Raw genomic sequence first — 21,636 nt, forward strand, 5'->3', positions numbered from 1 at the left:
TTTGGGGACTGGACACTGAGCTGCAATGTTCCAAGGACTGAAAGGAGGCCAGTATCAGTATCATGGGTGGAGAAGGGCACAGAATAAAGGAGAAGGGGTGGAAAAGTTAGGAGTGGGGCTAGGTGATGAAAAGCTGTAGTGATGAGGATTTTGTTGTTGATCCTGGAAGTGATAGGAAGCCACCAGAGTTTACTGAGTTAGGGGGACATCATGGTTGGATCTGCATTTTAAGAAAATCACTCTGGCAAATCAATGGCAGAAGGATTGGAGCTTACAAATGTAATGTATCCTGCTAGCTGAAGGTGTGACTAAGTTTCCAATTTTTTTTTTTTTTTAATGAGAAACAGTAAGTTACCTTTCCGTATTGCTTCCAGAAGTACGCTCCTGGCATCGCTTATTACTGGCAGGGTTGATGGATGGCGCTTTGGCTCCGGAGCAGGAACAACTTGTGATGGAGGAGATGGAGGCAGTAATGGAACATGAGGCCCAGGGGCAGCGGATGGGGGTGGGTGGACTCCAGAGAGAGGATGAGAAAGAGCTGCAACAGGGACGGGTGAGGAGGGCCGGAGGCTGCCGGGGGGTGGCAGGGGAGGAGGGGGTGGAGGTGGAGGCAGCCCTTGCGCTTCCCCTGGGGGGAGTGGATGAACGGGCACAGTCTCACACACTGGGGCAGCTCTAGTGACCGGAGGGGAGGGCTGCACTAGAGGAGGCGCTATCGGAGGAGGGGCTGGGTGAAGGACTCCAGGTGCGATCTGTAGAGGAGCTGGCGGGGGCGGCACTGCTGGAGCTTGAAGAGCAGCAGCTGGAGGTGGAGGTGGGGGAGGTCCTGGAGGGGGAGGGGTGGAAGTCATTGAAGCTCTTAATGAAGTGGTTGACAAGGCAGATGGAAGAGGAGGTGGAGGAGGTGGGGGTGTGGGGCTCACAAACACTGCTGTTCTGCCGGTGGCTGGGGACTGGGGCCGGCTTTCTACCATGCCTGCAGCAGAGCTGAAACAACAATGATATGCCCCAATCAGTTAATAAAAACAGAAAATCTAAAACATGTTTGCAAATGCACTAGTTAACCGGTATCATCTGCCATCAGTAATAGTATTTACGGGTTCCTCTAAAAATGGTAAGAGTTTGGTTGTTAAATCACACGACAAGAAATGAACAGAAAAGGAAATCAGTAAGAATATTAATAATGATAACAGACAAGTATAAATTATATAAATATGATTTTTCAACCCTTGATAATTATAATTTCACCTTTGACCAGTTTCATTTAACTCACATGTAGGAACAATCTAGTAAATTCCTCTTACATTTATATATATATATATATATATATATATATATATATATATATATATATATATGCATATATATATATATACATACATATATATCTTATATTTTAGTAACTAAAATGGATTAAGCCTGCACTGTGACAAAGTACATTTATGCTATTACTATATTTGTAGAGATCCTTGTGACTAAGATAGGACTATATATATATACACAAGTATTTGGTCCCAATCTGTGAAGTCTCAATTAAATCAATAAGATTTACAGTTTGGTTGTGACAGATTTTTTTTTTTTTTTTTTGCAAGGCAATGGGGTTAAGTGTCTTGCCCAAGGCCACACAGCTAGGTAATTATTAAGTGTCTGAGACCGGATTTGAACCCAGGTACTCCTGACTCCACTATGCCACCTAGCCGCTCCGATTGTGACAGATTTAAAAGAACCATATATCTTCCCAAGAATAGAGTCTAGAGTGAATAGAACAATCATTTTTACTCTTTTGTAATGCTGGTCATTTTCTCTTAGAAAATTTATAATTTGTTGGATTCATTAACTGACGGACTAATTTAAACTTCAAAAAACACTTGAGAAAGACTAAGAACAGCATCTGATTTTCTGGCCCCAGTCCTGACAAGTCTTTTTTCAACACTTTATTGACTTCCTTCACCATATATCAATTATTTTGCTTGACTTCCATTTCTTGGTGTTTTATAACAGATCCCTTTACAAGATTCCACTTTCCCCTCCCTTAGATAACATGCACAGGTACTCGCAAAATCCTTCTTAAGAAATGTAGACAAGGGTTTTTCATCATTGTAATGTTCTTCTTTAGTTTACTGGAGAGAAAAAAATGAAGCAGCTCTTCTCAAATGAAATAATTACCCGTGTACTTAATTCTGTTACCTGATGCAAGTAGGGGCAGGTTTCCCATCTCCTGCTGCATGCATTGGAGGAGGTGGAGGTGGCTCATGTGGTCTCACTAGGACCCTTTCCTCAGCTCTGTTTAGAAGTTCACTCATCTGACTAAAGGGTAATGCGGAAAGTGAGTAAGAGGCATCCACATGATCCACATATGCCTGTGGTCTAAAGAACAGAAAATATTTAGTATGTTAGTGTCTTATTTTTTGCAGAAACATTGGAAAATGAGTTATGCCACCTAGATGACAACTTTAAAAAAAACACTTTTGTTGAAAATCTTTCCAATTTATAGGGATCTCAAAAGTCTTAAAACTCTTAGTAGCTGAAAACTTCAAGAAGACTTGAGATTCTCAGACTTTCAAGTCATAGCAGAAGATGCTTCCCTACAAAAAATGCTTATGAATCTCATTAATCCTAAAAAGTCTCTAAGCTCTTGATCCTTCTATCCTTCTCTCTCTTCCCCCCTTAAAATGTTAAATTACTTGATAAAGTTTTCCACATTTGCTGGCTTCACAACTCATTCTTCAATTCTTTTAATCTAGTTTTCGCCACTAAACACTTTACTTAAAAACTTCTTTGGGCCTCAATTTCCTGGTATGTAAAAAGTGAGTTATAACACCTATCAGAGTTTCCCACAACTTGCCAGTAGGATGCATCTGTTTGTGATAAGAATCCTTGCTGCTTTCTAAGATATTCAAGAGGGCTATGAGGGGAGAATGAATACCTGCCTTTAATGCACATCCTTATCTCATTCCATCTCCTTTGGAAGTGTGCCCCTCTATTATTCCTTTTCCTTATCTTTTGATTTCTCCTTACTCATTGCCACATTTCCCAAGATCTACAAACACAATCAGGAGATAGGATCACAGGAAAAAGACACTGAGCTGGAAGGGTCTTCAGAGAGAATTTAGTCTAACTCCTTCATTTTTCCAGCTCAGGAAACTGGGGAGACAAAGTGACTTAACAAAGACACACAGGTAGGAAGTGTCAGAGGCAGAATTTCATCCAATTCCCCTGATCCCTATAGCATCCATTCTTTTTTTTTTTTGGCAAGGCAAACGGGGTTAAGTGGCTTGCCCAAGGCCACACGGCTAGGTAATTATTAAGTGTCTGAGACCTGATTTGAACCCAGGTACTCCTGACTCCAGGGCTGGTGCTTTATCTATTATTGACACCTAGCTGCCCCTTCCTTAATCCATTCTTAAATAACTCTTACTTGACTCTGCTATTTCTGCTTTCATTCAGTATCTCTTTTTCCTTTTGTAGCCAAAATCTTGGAAGGGGGCATCTTACATTTGTTGCTTTCACTTTTTCAAATTTTACTTTTTTCTGATTCCCTTGCCACCTGTCTTCCTATTTCACTACTGATGAAAGTTGCTTTCTTCAAGGATACCATTATCTTCTGAAATTGAAATCCAGTGACTTTTCTTCTTTTTCATTTCACTAAACCAGGGATTTTTTTTTTACTGGATTTCTGACCATTAAACACATGCACATATCTTTATATATGTATATACATATTGATAACTGTTTTTTTTAACAAAAATAGTCTATATAGTTTATGCATTTAAAAACATTATGATAGAGTGTCAGAGGGGTTTGAGATAAAAAGAGATTAAGAACCTCTGCACTAATTCTTTATAGAATATTTGCACAGTCAACTACTTTCTCCTCCTCCTCCTACACATTTTCTTCACCCTTGGCTTCCAGGACAGAAGTCTCTTTTGATTCTTCTCTAACCTCTTTGGCCATATCTCCTCAATCTCCTTTATCTAATCCTGCTGTTGTGCTGGGTTCCTTTTCTCCTCTCTCTATACTCTTTTTCTGTGGGTTCCATTAACTTCTCTATGCAAATGACTATCAAATTTATTTATTCAGGCTTGAATCAATGAATCAATAAGCATTTTTAAATTATGTACTTGGCAAGTATTTTGCTAAGCACTCAGGATACAAAACAAAACGCAAAACCAAAAATAGTTTGTCCTCAAGGAAATAATAGAGGAGACAATATGTCTATCAAATAAAGAAACCTTAGAGGGGATGATACTAACAAAAATTTTCCTACAGAAGGTGGCATAAGAACTGGGTCTTGAAGGAAGCCAGTGATTCTTAGAGGTAAGAGTGAGGAGAGGGAACCTGCTAGGTAAGGGATGGGAAGGGGAACACAAACATTGAAATAGATGAAAGAACAATGTATGTGAGGAATAGCAAGGCCAATCAATGTGGTTGGACCACGGAGCATATGAAGGAGAGCAATTTGTAAAAATATTAGAAAGGGGTTAGATTGTGAAAAATTTAAATACCAACTAAAGGAGTTGAAATTTAATATCAGAGGGCTAATAGTGATATAGTGGAATCTGTTGAGGGAGGAGAATTGACAGTCAGTCTCTCCTTGGGAAAGGCATTTTGGCAACCATGCAGATGATGGATTGGAATGAGGATTTATGGACAACATAAAGGATCTGTACTTGGTGGCTAGATGGATGGTGGTATACTTCATAGTAATAAGAAATTTTGGAAAAAGTATAAAATTTTGGGGAAAGATGTACTGTTTTGGATTGCATTGAAAAATAAAAAAGCAGGGCCAGCTAGGTGGTGCAGTGGATAAAGCACCGGCCCTGGAGTCAGGAGTACCTGGGTTCAAATTCGGTCTCAGACACTTAATAATTACCTAGCCGTGTGGTCTTGGGCAAGCCACTTAACCCCATTGCCTTGCAAAAAATCCTAAAAAAAAAAATTAAAAAAAATTAAGAAAAATAAAAAGCAAAGAAATGTCCAGGAGGCTTGTTGATGATTAGGAATGGAATTCAGAAGAAAAACTAAGTTTGGATATCTAATTGAATTATTAGCATAGAGATGAATGCATTTATATGTGATTGTGTATTATGTGTAAATTCTAAGTCTGTCTACCTGTCTGTCTATCTACCTATTTCTAGTTTCCAATATTGCCTGCTAGATATTTCCATCAAGATATCCTATCCATATAAAAAGCACAACAGGTTTAAAATGGAATTGATGATTATCTCTATCCCTCCTCCAAAATTCCTTCTTTCTATGGAAGTTTCTTTCATCTTTTCAGCCACTCAGCTTCCTGGAATCATCATTGACTCTTTCCTTTTAATGTTAATTGATATCAGTCTGTTTCTTTATGATTGATTACTCAGAAAAAAGAATCTTCCATTCTTTCAAATTATCTTCAAATACTTACCTAATTTATGGAGATATAAATTCTATATATAGCATTAAAATTTTTAAATAATTTTTCTCAGAAAAAAAGTTTTGTCTGAATTTCATCTTTTGTACTTATAGATGCTTTACAAAGGGTCTTAGTCATGGGGCCATAACTCCAGTAGTCAATTTATTTTCCAACAGAGATCTGGGGAAGGAGAACTCAAACACATAAGGATGTTCCATACCTTTGAAAAGGCAGGACAAAACTCTAGTTTTATATTTATCATTTTAATCTAAGGAAAAAGGTTTGTGGGAGGAGAAAAGTCACCAAAATCTCTTCCAGATATTACCAAATCAATAGTACTTAAGAAACAATGCTATCTTCATCATGAAGCCCCTGAGGCCTCTCCCTACTAGTAATGAATGTCAGTATGAAGAATTCATATTACTCATTGCCAAGGGTCCCATATCTATTTCTGTATGCATCATCATGTCAATAATCAGTTTTTACTCATTTATGCTAAGATGGGATTGTTCTAAGTTCTGAGATACAAAGAAAGGCAAAAAAAAAAATACTCCCTGCTCTTTAGGAGCTCATGTCTCTATAATTCCACCAGAATGTTCTACAGAGAGCAGAACTCTAAGAGACATTTTCTGTTCTCCTCCTCCTTTTGAATTCCTTTAAATCCCAGCTAAAACCTCACATTCTCTAGGATGTTCTTCCTCATTCAAAATGCTAGTGTTTTTCCCTTTAAGATGACTTCTAGTTTATCCTATATATATATATATCTTGCTTGCATGTAATTGTTTGCATGTTGTTTTTGGGTCATTTATGTCTGATTTTTCACGATCCCATTTGGGGTTTTCTTGGCAAAGAGAAGTGGTTTTCCCATTTCCTTTTTCAGCTCAAGTTAAGTGACTTGCCCAGGGTCACAAAGATAGTAAGTGCCTGAGGCCATATTTGAACTCAGGAGGATGAGTCTTCTTGACTTTAGTCCTAGCATTCTATCCTCTACCACCCAGCAGTCTTATTGTCTACCTTGCCTTAAACTGTAAGCTCCTTGAGAATGGTGACATCTTTTGCCTCTGTATCCTGAATCCTTCCTTAGCACATTGCCAGGGACGTAGTAAGTGCTGATTAAATATTTATTGAATGATTGACCTCTATAGTCACTACTTTTGCAAGAGTATTTCTTATTGTAAAGTAACACCTAGAAAAGAAAAGGAACCTTGGCTCAAACTGAGAGGCTGGGCCATTAGCAACTTCACTCGGCTTATGTAAGGGATTCACATCATCCTCAGCAAGCTCGGGACCTTGCGCTAACTTCTGCCATTCTCTCCTCCGGTCGTGAGGTACCCTTGGCATTTTTTCTGGTTCAAGGGGCCGATCTAGATTCTTCTGCTGTAACAGATGTATGGAAACAAAGCCAAAAAGGAAGTGAAATTTATAAGAGTTCATAATGAATCAAAATAAAATGCTCAGAAATCACATAGAAAATGATCACATCCAGAGACTCTACTAGAAATCACAGCTAATTTGCTGAACTAATTCTTAACTACTTGATTTATTACCACCCCCCACGTTCTTTGCCAAATTAAGCTAGAATCTGACTTTCCCTCATGCAAACACACACACACACACACACACACACACACACAAAAAAAAAAAACTATTGAAAACTATCACATTTCCCACCAGTTCACTATAGTGCTTGGAATTTCTACTGTTATAGTGTCCTTTAATTATCTTCTTACTAGTTAAAGAGGACAAGTTAGCTATCTAAACACACTAGATGGATTAGTTTATGTTTCCATTGCTATTCAATGTGACACAATAGGAAAAGATCTTCAAAAAGAGAATATAGAACATGTAAATTTTCAAAGCACATCACTTCTCAGAGATTTTTTGTCTTCATTACACTCTTAAAAATTATTGAGGACCTTTCAAAGAATTTTTGTTGTGGGTTATGTTTATCAATATTTATCATATTAGAAATTAAAATAACAGTAATAAGATGAAAACAGTTTTGACCCTAAAGCTTCTCTAAACATTTCAGGTAACCCATAAAGATCCCTGGCCCATACTGAGAGCCTATGACACAGGGAAAGGACCATAGGCTATTATCTAAGCTCCAGTGGAAAAAAGAAGTTAGAGGGACATCCTGAAAGTACTGGAAGCCTAAAATGGCTTAAAGGATAGAGAGAGAGGCAACAGAAACAAAGTTTTCCAATATCATAATTTTGCCTCATGCTGGCCATGACTCCTTCTACTTTCTATATTTTCTATATTCATGAAAAAAGAATTAGAGAAAATCCACAATTTCAGAAACATTAATTAATGATGGTTTTCACTCAGCTTTCTTTTGTTTTCATATTCATTATTTGCCTTTCTGTTGTAGTTGCCATTTTTTTTTTTGGCAAGGCAATGGGATTAAGTGATTTGCCCAAGGTCACACAGCTAAGTAAGTAGTAAGTGTCTGAGGCCACATTTGAACTCAGGTCCTCCTGACTCCAGGGTCCATGCTCTATCCACTGCACCACCCAGCTGTCCCCTCATTTGCATTTCTAGTCTAACTTTTGTTAAAAAAGGCAAATATCAATTAAAAAATGTAAGTTATATTAGAGATATAATAAAAATAAAACTAAAAATACTCTCTGTCCTTATTCCATGCCAGCCTGATCATCTTAAAGAGCCCAAGAATCTCTGAGTTCTGATCTAGCTTATTCAGTTCAACCTCACCATCTACAGGCTACAAAGATTGAGATACTTCGAGATTCTCAATAGTCAAAGAAAGATTCAGTTATTCCCCTATTAAGGTTCAACCATTGATATATATTTGAGAATGACTCTTATTGTGGATTGAAACAAAAAAAAACCCACTTAGATAATGTAGAAAAATAAATTAATGATTAATGAGAAGACCTCATTGCCCCCAAATATCTAAGCATTTCTGTTATTCTATGATTTACCGAAGTTTTCTTGTTCACTTTTGTATTTTTTTTTAGTCTTCCTAACTAATACTTCATGGTCAAAAATAGGTCTAGAAGTACCTTAGTCTCTCAGCAGAATTTAAAATTACATAGTGTTAAAGTGATGATATTAAAAATTATGCAGAAAATTTGTGATGTTTGAGTTATATGCTAAATTTGTATAATTGGTATACTGTTACCATATTAGGTCAGGTACCCCCAGACATGCTATTTGCTGTTACATCTGTCAAATAATCAAAAAAAAGTTTGAAAACTCATTTACATTCTTTAATATCCCCTACATGGTTGGAAAGATGATCATATTTGGTTACATTATTAATTGAAAATGTAAAAGGGAATGGTATTTCATATGGGTAAAAAAAAATTCTCAGAGTAAGGTAAAAATAGCTGATTTTAAAAAATCTGTTGGAAGTAAAATACCTTCTGCTTTCTCTTTTCCTTCCTCTTATCTTCAGTGTCCTGTATCATCTTTTCTTTCCATAGATCAAAGAAGTATGAAGGATTGGTATAAAACTTCAGACCCTCTTTACCATCATCCCTGAAGAAAAATAATGCAGATAAAGCACATATTAGAATCCATAGAATATGAGCATAATGTAATACTAAGAAGCATTAGAGAAAAGAAATTATTGATCAGTTACACTAAAGGCAATTCATGAAGATTAAAACACAGAGAAGGGAAATAACTCTTTCAATATAAAGCAATACTAAATCAGATACCTTGAACACTCAGAACTCGGAAAAGTGGAAATAGCAAATATATTTATTTTAAAGTTAATTTAAAAGTCTACTAGAGGTATTCAATTTAAAACACATAAAGACTTATTTTCTCACACTAAATATTCTTATTAATGTGCTCAATGAAATTTTCAAATGGTGAAAAAGTTGATGCCTTTCTCCCCTTCCTCCCTTCATCTCAGGTGACAGTGTCTTCCAAGATTAAGAACATTGGAGAACATTAATGTCTTCTAATATTAAGAACATATTTTGTTAATAATATTCTAAATTTCATTAATTTTTTTTATCCAAACAAAGATGTCTAGTCAGATTAATGGTAACTTTTTCTAGTGGTTCAGATTTAAATGATCTACAATTTTAAGTAGCTCTTTGGCTTTTAAATAACTGGGTCAAAAGGAACACAGTATTTGGGGGAAATGATTATTCAATTTGTCATGTGAAAGTATTTTGAGTGGAAAAGTATTTTTGGGGTAGAAAACTATACAATAAAAATATTATTTTAAACAAAACTTTTTAAAGAATAATATCTTGCTATCTGGAGTAAATCTGTCTTTTTTTTTTTGGTTAACCACTCTAATTAAAATTTACAGAGATCATAATCCTGGTTTATGATAGTGCCTATATGTTAAAGAAAGGAATATAAAATAAGCCATTAAGGGCATTTCATGGAAAAAAAAATCTCTATTTAAGAAAAAAATTCCCCTAGTAGTAACTTCCTATGTGGGTATAAGTTTGATTTAAGGTTAAAAAAAAATTCTCCTTTATAATGCCACCTACCTGTAAGGAGTGAGGATGTTGAGAGGTGGAGGCTGCTCACAAACATTGTAAGTTTCTTGTAATGGAATTGGCAAAGTCTTTCGATCAAACAGTTGCTGATCTTGAGTTGTGGAACTTCTGAAAGCTTTTCTCATTGTGATATCTTGTAATGATACTGGAAGAAAAAGACAAAGTTGGAGGATAATCAAACATTTTATTTAATTTTATACAGATAATTGAATATACTTTATATAAAATATGCCTCATGGGCAGCATGATTCAGTAATTTTATGTATTGGTTTGAAGCTTAATTATCACAAAAAAAAGCATACTTCTAGTTTATAGTTTCCCAGTTGATAGGGGAAATGATAGGGACTAAAGCTGTCTTTTTTGGTTCTTCCTCCAGTTTCAATCATCTCTCATGTTGTTTTATTCTCATCTTCCTTTTGTTCTTCTCCTCTTTATCCTATCTTATTCTGTTTTTAGTCAATGGTGGCATTCTAGACTTAGTTTTCTGTTCAATTCCCCTTAACAAAGCAATTAACTGAATTTGTTATTATTCTAATAAGTCCTATAAAAGTGCTCCTTTCATAGTGGGATGTGTATAGCTTCATAATTTTAATTAAATAGTACAGAAAAGGTCACATTTATGAAAATATCTGAAGCATGGCTAAAGGTCCAGAGTGGAAATGGTAATTACTCTTGTTTTTATGAAATTTGATACTAAAAACAAGTTAGTACAATAGTTGTTTTCTGGAATAGGGAAAATAAATGTACACACACACACACAAACACACACACACACACACACAGGACTTTAGCAAGTTCTTTGAAAGGTGAGACCATGCATTCTTCTTCCTAGCCTAGAGCTCACAGTATCTCATATTTCTAGATAGTAACTGCTTAATAAATATATGGTGAACAAGTGAAATGACTCCATTTGATTGACTACTACAAAATGCCTGAGTAAGAAGAATAAAGAACAGATGAGTTTTGGACAAAAATAATTCATCCTGTGACTCAGCAAGTGGTAACAAAAAATAAAAACCATTTTCCTTTGAGAAAACACGGGATATAGTAGACATAGGGGTGATGAAAAGTTGTGCCTTTATTCATTACATTACGATGTCCATTATTAAAATATCATAGAGTCTGTAACTTGGAAAGTACAGTTGATTATAGTTAATCTGAATAATAAAATAAATTTTAAAAACAAATCTTAAAATAAAATTACTAGGTGCTTTAAATATTTAAGCAATTTTTATTCATTAAATTTTAATGAAAACAAATGGTTACTTTTTTTGTAAAATAATGTAATGAAATTTTGCAAATCATCACGATCTATATAATTTATACATTCCATTATGCTGACCCTTTAGTTTTGTACTTGTAAATGTTTTTAAACATGATGATTTAATTCAACAAATATTTATTAAGCACTCACAAGGTGGTCCGGATTCCTCTTCCCAAACACCAGCCCCAGCCCTTTGAATATGTTCATATGGTAATTTTAACTTTTTTGTTATTGCAAACTTCATAAACAAATACTTATTAAATGCCCACTGTCTGATTCCAAATATTAGTCTCTACCAGAGTTCTGATTATATTTGCATGATAAATGAAATAAATGCATACAAAATAAAGCAAAAAGGATACATTTTAGGGGTGCTAACATTGAAAGAAATTAACATTTCTGTATACAAGATTAAATGAAAAAGAGGCTTGCATGTGAAATTGTGAATCTATATAAATGTAAAATTATAGGTATGCACATATGTATTTCTATCTTCAAGGTATTGATTCAAAGCTGTTCTGCCTATCTGAGGTTCCCTCTGAATTTGCCTAATAGTACCTCTGGGTAAAAGGCTATGAATATTAATTGAGGAGGATATGTGCCCAATTTAATTTGTAGGATGATTGGACTATTTCACAGCTCCATTCCAAACCATGCCACCTATATCAACTTCCTCATTCTTCCCTTAGTAGATCCTGGACATTGCTCCTGGAACTCTGAGTTCCGTTAATGAGTCTTTGCTTTATTTTACCCAGAATGAAGCCTATATAGCCATTTCCAAACCATACTATAGCTCCTAATACTCTCTTCATGTGTTGTTTTTCCCATTAAAATATAAACTCCTAGGGGTGGCTAGGTGGCTCAGTGGATAGAGCACTGGCCCTGGAGTCAGGAGTACCTGAGTTCAAATCTGGCCTCAGACACTTAATAATTACCTAGCTGTGTGGTCTTGGGCAAGCCACTTAACCTAATTTGCCTTGCAAAAAACCCCCAAAAAAACCAAGCCTAAAAAAAAAAATATAAACTCCTGGCAGGGATGTGGGAAATCTGGGACACTAATACATTGTTGGTGGAGCTGGGAATTCATCCAACCTCTCTGGAGAGCAATTTGGAATTATACCCAAAGGGCAACAAAAACGTACATACTCTTTGATCCAGCAATACCACTACTGGCTCTATACCCTGAAGAGATTATGAAAATAGGTAAAAGCATCATTTGTACAAAAATATTCATAGCAGCCCTGTTTGTGGTGGCAAAGAATTGGAAGTCAAGTACATGTCCTTCAATTGGGGAATGGCTTAGTAAACTGTGGTATTATCTCATGCAACACTATTGTTCTATTAGAAACCAAGAGGGACAGGATTTCAGGGAAGCCTGGAAGGATTTACATGATCTGATGCTGAGTGAGATAAGCAGAACCAGAAGAACATTGCACACCCTAACAGCAACATGGGTGCGATGATCAATCTTAATGGACTTGCATTCCATCAGTGCAATAATTAGGTACAATTTGGGGCTATCTGGGATGGAGATTACCATCTGTATGCAGAGAAAGAATTGTGGAGTTTGAACAAAGACTAAAGACTATTACCTTTTATTTTATGTAATTTTGTTATATCTTATACATTATATTTCTTCCTTAAGGATATGATCTCTCTCTTATCATATTCAACTTAGATCAATGTAAACCATGGAAACAATGTCAAGACTAACATAATGCCTTCTGTGAGGGTGGGGGGGAGAGATGCAAGATTAGAGGGAAAATTGTAAAATTCAAAATAAATGAAATCTTTCTAAAATATATGTGTGTATGTGTATAAACTCATTGATGGCAAAGATAATCTTTCTTGCCACATTTGTATCCTGAGTGCTTTAGCATAGTGCTGGCCCTAAGGGATTAACAAATGTTTATTTGTGTGCCTTCCACATGTAGTCTTTTTTTTTTTGTTTTTTTTTAGGTTTTTGTAAGGCAACCGGGGCTAAGTGGTTTACCCAAGGCCACACAGCTAGGTAATTATTAAGTGTCTGAGACCGGATTTGAACCCAGGTACTCCTGACTCCAGGGCCAGTGCTTTATCCACTGTGCCACCTAGCCACCTCCCACATGTAGTCTTAACAATTATTAATTTTTATTTTTTTTGTTTGTCTTTGCCACTCTGATGACTTCTGACCTTGTCATTGGAAAGAAACTACTTTCTGTAAAATAATCAGGAATCTCTTAATTGCCAAATTCAATGGCCTTTTCTGCTCTAGAAGAAATGCTATTTCTGTTAGTTGCCAACATCTCATATATATATCAGACCTTTATCAAATATCAGAGATATCTGCCAGAAAATCAGTTTTTAGATTCATTCTTTTGTCCACAATGCCATATATTTTCTAGGGAAGCTATATGTACTTTTGTCATGCATTAATGATTTGCTGCTACATTTGATAGCAGAACTGAAATATGTATCCTTAGAGGAGAAAGGAATAAATGTGGGATAATTATTTCTAACAAAAGCACTATTAAAAATGTAATCTCTGTATATCTAAAGTTGACATACTTGCATTTACAGTTTCAAATTTCAGAAGCTTATATCAGCTGCCAGAATTGGAAAGTCTGATATGTATTTATATACGAATTTGTATCTAGAGTGACTTTGCCTTATGCTATATACTTAAGATATTTTTGATAAGGGTTGCAAATGTGAAAGAATAGCTATGTATTACTTTTCATAGTTAAGAAATAACTTTTTATATGCTCTGTGTTCAAGGCTCAAAATACTGGAATCCTCCTTGATTTTCATTCTCTTTGTCTTCTTATATTCAATTCGTTACCAAAATCTGTCTGTCTCCACTAGCTCTCTTAGATCAATCTTTTCCTTTCCATTTCAATTGATAGCACCTTAATCCAGTTCCTTAACTTTCTATCTGGATTACTTCAAAAGCCTTCTTATAGGTCTTCCTAATTTTAGTCACTCTCCTAAGTGGTTCTATGTGAATATCATCAGATTGATCATGCTTTAATCCTGTCAAGAACCTACTCAAAATCTGTCACTGAGTTTCCAAGTACAAATTTAATGCCCTCCCTAATTGAGCCTGGGGACTTTTAGGTGGCTGGGTGGAAAGATTCACGGAGTGTGAAGTCAGGAAGATCTGAATTCAAATCCAATTTCAGATACTTATTAGTGTGACCCTGATCACCAAAATGACTGAACTATATTTCTAATTGGATCACAAGACCTTTGACAGAATTATCTGGTTCCATGAATATAAATCTCTTTGCAACTTTAAAGAGCTGTATACTGTGAGCTATACTGTTAGACCTCAATATTCATTCAGTGTCTGACAGTGATAAGCACTGAGTATGTACTTAGTATTTGAATTGAATTCCTGAAATACTCTAATTTTAACCTGTAAGTACATCATGTAATTAAAAATTTAATATAATTACAAGAAGTTTGATTAGCTTTTATTAATTTGTTTGGGATGACAGCAGAAGCTTCTTAAGAGCAGGAATTTGTTTTAATTTTTGTCTTATATGAAGGAAAGGAAATGAACTTAAGTAAAATAATAGAAGAAAGACATCTCTGGTCTGAGTCAGATGACCTGGATTTGCATTTCAGCTCTGACACTAGCTGTTTGAATTTGGGCAAATTACTTGTGTTTTCTCAGTCTATTTCTTTATTTGAAAAATGGGGATAAATAAAACATTCACTACCTCCATCAAGTTGTAGTGAAAAGGCTTTGTAAACTGTATAGATATAATACACAATATTAGTTATCAAACAATGTCTGATTGTTCAAACATTTTATTTAAAGTTAAAGCTTTAGAGATGGAAAAAAGATTTTGAATGTGTTAGTTTTTTAGATTCAGTCAAATATGTAAAATTTTACTGTAAAGTCACCACAGAAGTTCTGTTCTGATACTTCATTGTGATGATCATATGGTCCTAGGTTCTTGAAGGCAGTGGTAGCAAAGCACAAGTTCTGGCAGGTTCCCATTGAGCAGAACCTCATAGATGGACTTTGTGTTTGTTGTCCAAGGACCAGTCTAAGTTCAGAGATGGCCAAGTTGTTTACAAGTCTAGAGGGCCAACATAAGATGTAACACACTCCTTCTTTCTTCCTGAGCTCAGTACCTATCTTTCTTTCTTTCTTCCATAAATTCTGCACTCATACTAGGGATATATCATCAAATAGCCAAATTTCCCAGTTCTTCAGCTTATTCATATATCATGATCAACCATCCTACCTGGTCTACACCTAGGGGTGGTCATGCTTTTGATCTTGCAATCACTAATAAGTGATTGACTTCCACGCTAAAGAATTCTGAAATTCCATTATTTGACCATAATGTTTTGTCATTACTCCTCTCCCTCTGCCTTGAAACTTCAAACACCATCCTTCACTCTCACTTTTACTTCTGAACCCTTTGACCCTTCAGTTCTTTCCTATGCCAATAAACTTGAATGACTTACAGACACTTCCTTTTCTCAATTTTAACCTTTAGGGAACCAATGAAACTCCACACTGTCCTCTTTTCAAAGTCCTCTGCCCAGTCAAGCATCAACCATGGATAACTCCCATCATCCAATACCTTAGCTTGTGCTGCTGAATGGAGTAACTCATGAAATTTTGCTGATTGGTTCAGCACATAAAAATGACTTTGTTATATAATATCAACTGGAGCCTCACTGCAATCAATTCACTAATCCAGTCATCATCTGGACTTCTCCAAAACTTTTCATGTCTTCTCAAAACTCCCCTTGGTACCTGACTCAATCTCCAAATGAAAACCAACCTTGCTCATATTTTACTTAAAAAATAAGTCATTTGCTAAGAGGATTCTCTTATTCCCTCATGTTATATCAGTTAAATTCTTTCCATCATTATTCCTGTCTTACATAAAGCCCTTCTTCTTGGTGGTTATACTCCTAGGTATGCACAAGTAATCTTATTCTAAACACATTTTCTCTAGCAGACTGCTCTGTCTAATATTCCTATTCTCTCACTAATCATCAATCTCTATCTACTGATTACTTCCCTATTGCATACAAACATACCCATGTCTCTCCATCTTCAACAAAATTCACATTTGGTCTATCCATCCTCACTAGGTATCATCCCATATTTCTACTATTTTTGTGATTAAACTGCTTGGGAAATCCAAAACATTTGGTGCCTCTATCCTTTCTCCTCACTTTCTTCTATAGGCTTCCCACCTCATAATTCAATTAAAACTGTTCTCTTCAAAATTATCCATGACCTCTTAATTGCCAAAAATAATAGCCTGTTTTCAGTTCTCATTCTTGAACTCTTGGACATTATTGATCACCATTTTTCTTGATATTCTCTTCTAGGTTTGACATGGTTCTCTTTTGGTTCTGTTCCTTCCTATGTGACTACCCCTCTTCTCAATCTTCTTTGCTTCATACAGGTAATTGCCCCTAACCGGGGGGGGGGGTCCTCCAAAGTATTCTTATACCTCGTTATACCATCTTCATGGATTCAAATACTGCCTCGGTATTGATGATTTTAGCTCTACTTATCTAGACCTAATATCTATTCTCACATTTACAAATGCTTAATGGACGTTTCAAACTATATATTCTAGACAGCTTAAACTTAACATGTCTAAAATCAAACTCGTCCTCTCCCTCAAGTCCTGCTCTTTTTTCTATCTTTCCTTTACAGAGGTACTGTAATCCTTCCAGTTGGTCAGGTTCACATCCTAGGTGTCATTCTTAATTCCTCACTTTCTCATCTCCCCCTCCCCATCCAATCTGTTGCCAAGGCTTGTGGATTCTATCTGCATAACATCTCTTGTTATGCACTCATCACTTCATGTTTGGAATATTATAATAACTTTCTACCTGTCAAGACTCTTTCCACTCTAGTCACTCCTTCATTCAAGTGTCAAACTGATCTTTATAAAGATTTGACCACATCATCCCCTACCCCCACCTCCCCATTCAAAAAACTCAAGTGTCTCTTATCTCTTCATCTTATTTCAGTTAAATTCTTTTCACCATAGAAAATACTTTATTCAGCATCTGAAGTTCTTCATAATCTGATCTCATCCCAGAGTCTTTTTATACCTTACTTCCAGTCTTCCCCCACTAATTCCCCAATTCAGTGAAAGTGGATTCCTCACACAAGACAATTCCTCTTCCAACTCTGGACATTTTCACTGGATGTGGATACTTAAAATTCTTTTTCTCATTATCACAGTTTTCCAACTTACTTCAAGGTATAGTTAAATTTCATCTTCTATGAGAAACAGCTAGATGGGACAATGGACATTGGTCTGGTCCTGAAGTCTCAGCTACTTAAAGATGTGTGATCCTGGACAGGTTAAGGCACTTCCATCTGTCTCAGCTTCTTTACCTCTAAAATGGGTATAATAATGACATCTCCCTCCCCAGTGCAATGAAGAGTAAATGACATAAAACCTATATATTGCTTTCTAAACTTTCAAGTACCATAAAAGCATGTTTCCTAGTGGTAGCTATTAAAGATGCCTTTCCTGCTAGTGCTAGGGAGCTAGTTGGCACACTATTTAGCAATGGACTAAAGATCTAACTTCAAATGCTGCCAAGGATACTGGCTGGTGATCCTTGTTTCCTCACTTCTAAAATAGGGGTAAAATAACACCTACCATACAGGATTGTTGTGAATATCAAGTGAGATAACATATGGAAAGTGTTTTATAAAACCTTAAAGAATGATATAAATGCTAAATATTATTAGCTATAAGAGCTCCTTTCCTCCATTGATATTCATTTTATCCCATATAACATTCTTGTACATAGATATTTATATATAGTTTCCCTCATTATTTCCTAGTTTTTTCATTTTTCTTTGCATACTCAGTTTTTAGCACAGTATCTGGTCCATAGTAGGAATTTCACAAATACCCAACTTCAGTTGTCTCAGTTAATATCCCTCTTCATGACCCCATTTGGTGTGTTCTTGGCAAAGATTCTAAAGTTGTTTGCCATTTCTTCTCCGACTCATTTTACAGATGTGTACAGGAAGTGTTGTGACTTGCCCAGGGTCATACAACCACTAAGTGTTCAGATTTGAATTCCAGATGAGTCGTCCTGACTCCAGATCTGGAACTCTATTCAATGTGCCATCTAGCTGTTCTAATTACTAAGAATACTAAGTTGTAAAGGAGTTGCAGTTCATATTGGTATAAGAATCTTTGCTGTAGTTAAGTATTAATGGAAAGTATCAATTTCATCATTAAGAGTCACATAAAAAAGAGAGATTAAATTTTATCTTCCTTTTTTACCTCTGGTTTTACAAAAATAATTTTTTTTGACTTAACATTCCTTGACATTATCCACGTTAACTTCATGGTATATTTGGTGATCAGGTTGGCTTTTGTGGGTGTCTGATTTTCATTTAAACTTTGAAGTTCACAATATTTTATTATTCCTATATAGCCTCATGGATTTGAAGCTTTCAAAAGACATTCATGTTAGCAAAAATCAAATGACTAACAATACATTTTCATTTTGGAATTACTCTATCTCTTTTTTTGAAAAAAATAAGTTTTACTGACTCCTGGATTTTATATCTATCATTTCTGGATAATATAATTACAGCTCATGTCCCCATACTGAAATGTCCTTTATAAAAAGAAAAATTCCAACCATACAATTGATCTTTTAGTTATTCAGTTTGGCTTCCCATTAGTTATTCTCATTTACATTGTTATTATCATCATTATGCATAGTGGTCTGCTTTTGCTCATTTTGCTCTTGTTCCCAGAGAGGATGGAATGGATATGAAATATGTTATCAAGGAGAAACAATCTCCAGGGTATTTTGAATTCTACCTTGAGGGAGGTTTAAAGATGCAAATGTCTTCTATAATATTTTAATAATGTAGCTGAGTCAATTTTCCAAGGAAAGAAAATTCCACAGCCTACTGAATATTGCTTATAAAAATCCTTTCATATTTTTTCCAGTTTAAATCTTTATATAACAAGAGGTTAATCAAGTTTTTATTGAGCCTTTGCATTAATTATTGACCTCCAGTTGTTGGAAAGACAAAAGTGTGAAATAAAGTCTATTTTGGAATAAAAAGGTTCTTATTTTATACTAGGAAAAAAAGGTTCCCACATTTTGAGCTAGGATCAGAATTACATACCTATCAAATTGCTAATGATATCTTATATATATGTAAACATATTCTGATGATTCATGTTAATAATAGAAAGTAGCTAGGTGCCAATTTAATAACATCATTATTTGAGGTTTTTGCTTCTTGTCACTTACATCTTGGGCCAAACTGTCAAAGGAAGTTGGCCCATGCCCTATTCATTTACTTTCTGGTTTCAAGAAATCTTCTGACATTTTTCCTCTTAAAGTTTGGATCTACTGAAATTTCTTATTTGAACTAAAGAAAATTACTCATCAGAAATTATTCTTCTCTCTGAAGAGAGTGACTATTATAGAGCCACATTCAACAACTCTCAAGAGAAGAAATGTGAAAATTATGTTCTTAGTTCTTATATTACTTTCAACAGAGAAGGAACTGGCACTTAGGAGACAATAGCATTTTGAGAACTCCATCATGGCTTGAAGACATGTGAGATACTTTCACACTAAAGGTTCTAAAATTATTTTGGCTTGTAACAAAGCTGAATCTCATGCCTCTGGCTTTACATCAATATGTGAAAAATTTCAGCCTTAAGCACTGACAATCTGGAGCCTTCAAGAGCAGCACTAAATCCATTTAAAGAGGAGACTTCCCACCAATTTTTAAAAAACCTGTTTGCTCATATGAAGCACAAAAATTCTAAGACATTCATAAAAATAATTTACACCAATTTAGGGACCCTTAAAGCAGTTTCATGGAATTTTCACCACTAATATTGAAATATGTAAATGAATTGTAAGAAATGGAGGAAGAGGAAAAAGCTTATTGAAAAATTTCTCCCTGATGTTGCAGTTTTACTGAGAACTCATGAACTGTTTAACATACATGGAGAAAAGGAAAAAATGCTTTTTTAAATTTTGTCATAGACCACTATATGGGGAGCCTCAGTCCCTACTTTCCCTTTCAATCATCCATGTGGATAGGCACCAGGGTCAGCACAAAACTTTTGCTGTTTGTCCTGCTGATGTACATGGAGTTCTGACCCATTCCTCATGGCTCAGTTCCAATTTCTAAAAATAGTCAAATCAATATTACCATCGCTCTGGGACTCTGGGAAAGGAAATGACAATGTATTCCTTTATAACTCTGTTCAAAATCTTTAAAACTTCTTGGACTCAAGCTCTCTTCCTTATCCACCATTCCTCTACTTGGGTTGTATCTCCAGTAGCTATTACTGTATCAAGAATATGATGGATGCTTAAAAATGCTTGTGGATTACCTATCATGGATTTATTGATGAATGATCAATATATATCAAGAATATTTGGAAGAAAAAACTTAAAGCAAAATTATATATTTATTTGGCTTAGTTCTTCAATTATACTTGTCACTGGATGTAAAAAAATATTTAAACAACATATGATATCAGGAGTGAACTTACATTCTTCTTCCTTGGGATCAAGTTGTGTAACACTGACGGACAAACGGTCTACCCGCTCTTGTAAAGAATTGACTCTGAAGGAAAAACTGTGTGCTTCGTTAAATAGTTCTCCAAAAATATCTTCAGCATACTTACCTACAAAACACAAAATATAATTAAGGCAAAAACCAGCCAGAGATTTAGCATATTTAGGTATTCACTAATAACTGAACATCAATATTAAAGTTGATGCATATTTGAAATATATATCATAAGTTTTAAATTCCAATCTTTTCCTATTTTCAAATATCAATTTCTGGGCATTTCCACACATGCTATCTCTACACAAGTAACTATCTTTGCCCCCTTTCCACCAGAAAACTGGACTGGAACCACCTTGGGCTTTGATAGGTCAGCTTCAAAAGTCTTATTCCAGACCCATACTTAATCCAGTTCTTGGCTATCCCTATGCCATGCCATGCCATACCTTTCTACATATACCACTTTTACTTTCCATCTCATCTTTATTTGGTCTCTCCTAAGTAGAATGTAAACTCTTTCTTTATATTAATATTAGTACTATATCTAGAGCAAAGGAGGCTCTTTCACAATAGTTTCTGAACTCCTAGAGAGTAAGGACTGTCTTTTGACTTTTTTTTGTATCCTAAGCATTTAGAGCAGTCTCTAGCACATAGTGGGGCTTACTGAATATTTATGGACAAACAATATATTACTATAAGGACCAAGTTGAATGTCCTAAATAAGGTGAAGTACAAAATAACACATCTTACCAGTACAGTCACTCTCAGAGATCTCCCTTTGAAATATGCTTAGGTTTTATATTCCATTTCCAATGGACTACCTGAAATTGTTAAATTTACTGATCGGGCCAATTTAGGTTAAAATTTAGATTTCTTACAAAATATCCTAGTTGAAAAGGAGAAATACAATTCTAAAAATCTAATT

The 21,636-nt window shown here is 35.3% G+C and overlaps 1 protein-coding gene across 2 annotated transcripts in view; it reads right to left on the bottom strand.

Moving 5' to 3' along the window:
• WASF1 (WASP family member 1) overlaps window positions 1-21,636 on the bottom strand; it is a 122,993-nt gene that overhangs the window by 4,750 nt on the left and 96,607 nt on the right. Inside the window, exons 5-10 of one of the 2 annotated variants that reach the window (XM_074187339.1) lie at window positions 20,692-20,826; window positions 9,880-10,033; window positions 8,785-8,902; window positions 6,603-6,772; window positions 2,188-2,367; window positions 356-987 (exon numbers count right to left, since the gene is read on the bottom strand). In XM_074187339.1, the coding sequence (XP_074043440.1) occupies window positions 356-987; window positions 2,188-2,367; window positions 6,603-6,772; window positions 8,785-8,902; window positions 9,880-10,033; window positions 20,692-20,826 (1,389 nt within the window). Of the gene's footprint in view, window positions 1-355; window positions 988-2,187; window positions 2,368-6,602; window positions 6,776-8,784; window positions 8,903-9,879; window positions 10,034-20,691; window positions 20,827-21,636 lie in introns of both variants that reach the window. The other variant, XM_074187338.1, reaches the window with a different exon arrangement.

This window comes from Macrotis lagotis, chromosome 5 (assembly GCF_037893015.1).
Source record: "Macrotis lagotis isolate mMagLag1 chromosome 5, bilby.v1.9.chrom.fasta, whole genome shotgun sequence".
Lineage (NCBI taxonomy): Eukaryota > Metazoa > Chordata > Mammalia > Peramelemorphia > Peramelidae > Macrotis > Macrotis lagotis.